This window comes from Dermacentor albipictus, chromosome 1 (genome assembly GCF_038994185.2).
Source record: "Dermacentor albipictus isolate Rhodes 1998 colony chromosome 1, USDA_Dalb.pri_finalv2, whole genome shotgun sequence".
Taxonomy (NCBI): Eukaryota; Metazoa; Arthropoda; class Arachnida; order Ixodida; family Ixodidae; genus Dermacentor; species Dermacentor albipictus.
In genome coordinates, this window is record NC_091821.1 from 231,865,312 (window position 1) to 231,868,865 (window position 3,554).

Here is a 3,554-nt window from a genome sequence, read left to right on the forward strand (position 1 = left end):
GCATGTGAAGTTCGCATGCTCGCCGATCCGTCTCGTGTGAATGTAGGCCGTTTGTCGGGCTCCCGGCGTTCGCTTCCGTTCCGTCTGCATTAGGCAGCCTATACTCAGAAATTCATCCTGGTCTTGAGGAGTGGCAGCTGAGGGGAACATTTATGGAATAGGCGTCTTCGGGGTAGTGGCCGGGCGGAGAGGCTGGAGGAGCCTGTGCCCTTCTTTATGCTGATGCTGATATATGCCATTCACTCAGTGGCCGAATATAGCGTCTTCGTCATCGCCATGAACATCATCATTGCCAGAATCGTCGCAATCTCGTGAGCTCGCCTCTCGAGCCACGAGCAAGGAGAACGCGCTCTCGATCTCGGCAAGACGTCTCTTGGAACGCCAGGAGCGGCCCCTCAGAGGACCCACCGCGGAGCTGGCTCGGCATCGCGTCATTATCGAGGTGGTGGCCGCCTGTGGAGCTACCACACTCTGACGGGCGGACTATACTCCGAGCTTCATCTTGGATACCAGGACCTGCCGATCATGGAACCCGTGGTGGAGCTGGCGCGGCATCGTGTCGTTATCCAGGTGGTGGCCGCCCGTGGAGCTACCACACGCGGGCGGGCGGGCGGCCTGTACTCCGAAATCCACCTTGGACGCCAGGAGCTGCCGATCAGAGGGCTCGTGGAGCTGGCGCGGCATCGTGTCGTTATCCAGGTGGTGGCCGCCCGTGGAGCTACCACACGAGGGCGGGCGGGCGGCCTGTACTCCGAACTCCACCTTGGACGCCAGGAGCTGCCGATCAGAGGGCTCGTGGAGCTGGCGCGGCATCGTGTCGTTATCCAGGTGGTGGCCGCCCGTGGAGCTACCACACGCGGGCGGGCGGGCGGCCTGTACTCCGAACTCCACCTTGGACGCCAGGAGCTGCCGATCAGAGGGCTCGTGGAGCTGGCGCGGCATCGTGTCGTTATCCAGGTGGTGGCCGCCCGTGGAGCTACCACACGAGGGCGGGCGGGCGGCCTGTACTCCGAAATCCACCTTGGACGCCAGGAGCTGCCGATCAGAGGGCTCGTGGAGCTGGCGCGGCATCGTGTCGTTATCCAGGTGGTGGCCGCCCGTGGAGCTACCACACGCGGGCGGGCGGGCGGCCTGTACTCCGAAATCCACCTTGGACGCCAGGAGCTGCCGATCAGAGGGCTCGTGGAGCTGGCGCGGCATCGTGTCGTTATCCAGGTGGTGGCCGCCCGTGGAGCTACCACACGAGGGCGGGCGGGCGGCCTGTACTCCGAACTCCACCTTGGACGCCAGGAGCTGCCGATCAGAGGGCTCGTGGAGCTGGCGCGGCATCGTGTCGTTATCCAGGTGGTGGCCGCCCGTGGAGCTACCACACGAGGGCGGGCGGGCGGCCTGTACTCCGAACTCCACCTTGGACGCCAGGAGCTGCCGATCAGAGGGCTCGTGGAGCTGGCGCGGCATCGTGTCGTTATCCAGGTGGTGGCCGCCCGTGGAGCTACCACACGAGGGCGGGCGGGCGGCCTGTACTCCGAACTCCACCTTGGACGCCAGGAGCTGCCGATCAGAGGGCTCGTGGAGCTGGCGCGGCATCGTGTCGTTATCCAGGTGGTGGCCGCCCGTGGAGCTACCACACGCGGGCGGGCGGGCTGCCTGTACTCCGAACTCCACCTTGGACGCCAGGAGCTGCCGATCAGAGGGCTCGTGGAGCTGGCGCGGCATCGTGTCGTTATCCAGGTGGTGGCCGCCCGTGGAGCTACCACACGAGGGCGGGCGGGCGGCCTGTACTCCGAACTCCACCTTGGACGCCAGGAGCTGCCGATCAGAGGGCTCGTGGAGCTGGCGCGGCATCGTGTCGTTATCCAGGTGGTGGCCGCCCGTGGAGCTACCACACGCGGGCGGGCGGGCGGCCTGTACTCCGAAATCCACCTTGGACGCCAGGAGCTGCCGATCAGAGGGCTCGTGGAGCTGGCGCGGCATCGTGTCGTTATCCAGGTGGTGGCCGCCCGTGGAGCTACCACACGAGGGCGGGCGGGCGGCCTGTACTCCGAAATCCACCTTGGACGCCAGGAGCTGCCGATCAGAGGGCTCGTGGAGCTGGCGCGGCATCGTGTCGTTATCCAGGTGGTGGCCGCCCGTGGAGCTACCACACGCGGGCGGGCGGGCGGCCTGTACTCCGAAATCCACCTTGGACGCCAGGAGCTGCCGATCAGAGGGCTCGTGGAGCTGGCGCGGCATCGTGTCGTTATCCAGGTGGTGGCCGCCCGTGGAGCTACCACACGAGGGCGGGCGGGCGGCCTGTACTCCGAACTCCACCTTGGACGCCAGGAGCTGCCGATCAGAGGGCTCGTGGAGCTGGCGCGGCATCGTGTCGTTATCCAGGTGGTGGCCGCCCGTGGAGCTACCACACGAGGGCGGGCGGGCGGCCTGTACTCCGAACTCCACCTTGGACGCCAGGAGCTGCCGATCAGAGGGCTCGTGGAGCTGGCGCGGCATCGTGTCGTTATCCAGGTGGTGGCCGCCCGTGGAGCTACCACACGAGGGCGGGCGGGCGGCCTGTACTCCGAACTCCACCTTGGACGCCAGGAGCTGCCGATCAGAGGGCTCGTGGAGCTGGCGCGGCATCGTGTCGTTATCCAGGTGGTGGCCGCCCGTGGAGCTACCACACGAGGGCGGGCGGGCGGCCTGTACTCCGAACTCCACCTTGGACGCCAGGAGCTGCCGATCAGAGGGCTCGTGGAGCTGGCGCGGCATCGTGTCGTTATCCAGGTGGTGGCCGCCCGTGGAGCTACCACACGAGGGCGGGCGGGCGGCCTGTACTCCGAACTCCACCTTGGACGCCAGGAGCTGCCGATCAGAGGGCTCGTGGAGCTGGCGCGGCATCGTGTCGTTATCCAGGTGGTGGCCGCCCGTGGAGCTACCACACGAGGGCGGGCGGGCGGCCTGTACTCCGAACTCCACCTTGGACGCCAGGAGCTGCCGATCAGAGGGCTCGTGGAGCTGGCGCGGCATCGTGTCGTTATCCAGGTGGTGGCCGCCCGTGGAGCTACCACACGAGGGCGGGCGGGCGGCCTGTACTCCGAACTCCACCTTGGACGCCAGGAGCTGCCGATCAGAGGGCTCGTGGAGCTGGCGCGGCATCGTGTCGTTATCCAGGTGGTGGCCGCCCGTGGAGCTACCACACGAGGGCGGGCGGGCGTCCTGTACTCCGAAATCCACCTTGGACGCCAGGAGCTGCCGATCACGCGACTATTAGTGGAGCTGGTGCGGCGTTGTGTCGTCTTCCGAGTGGTGGCTGTGCAGAGGAGCTCGGCGCATCTTCTCCGTATGCTATCCATTCAATGGGCGTGTTGTACGCGCCATTCATCAGCTTGTTCCGTTCCCCCTCGTGTACCTGTTACGTGCCGAAGAACTGCTCAGCCAAAGTGTGTCGCGTCATGTTTGGCAATATCATCGAAGGCTCCTTGATGGGCATATGCTGGAACAGACTCCATCACTACTTGTATGAAGCTGAGATGTGGTAACCTGGTGTCCCTGGACAGCGCCTTTAGAAGAGCTGC

The 3,554-nt window shown here is 65.8% G+C and overlaps 1 protein-coding gene across 1 annotated transcript; it reads right to left on the reverse strand.

Moving 5' to 3' along the window:
* Positions 1–345: 345 nt before the first annotated feature.
* On the reverse strand, positions 346–3,285 carry LOC139054294 (uncharacterized). Its single transcript, XM_070531067.1, has 2 exons — positions 1,924–3,285; positions 346–1,794 (listed from the first exon to the last, which is right to left on the reverse strand). The coding sequence occupies exons 1-2, from the start codon at positions 3,133–3,135 to the stop codon at positions 484–486; spliced, it is 2,523 nt and encodes an 840-aa protein (XP_070387168.1). The 5' UTR covers positions 3,136–3,285; the 3' UTR covers positions 346–483.
* Positions 3,286–3,554: the final 269 nt, after the last annotated feature.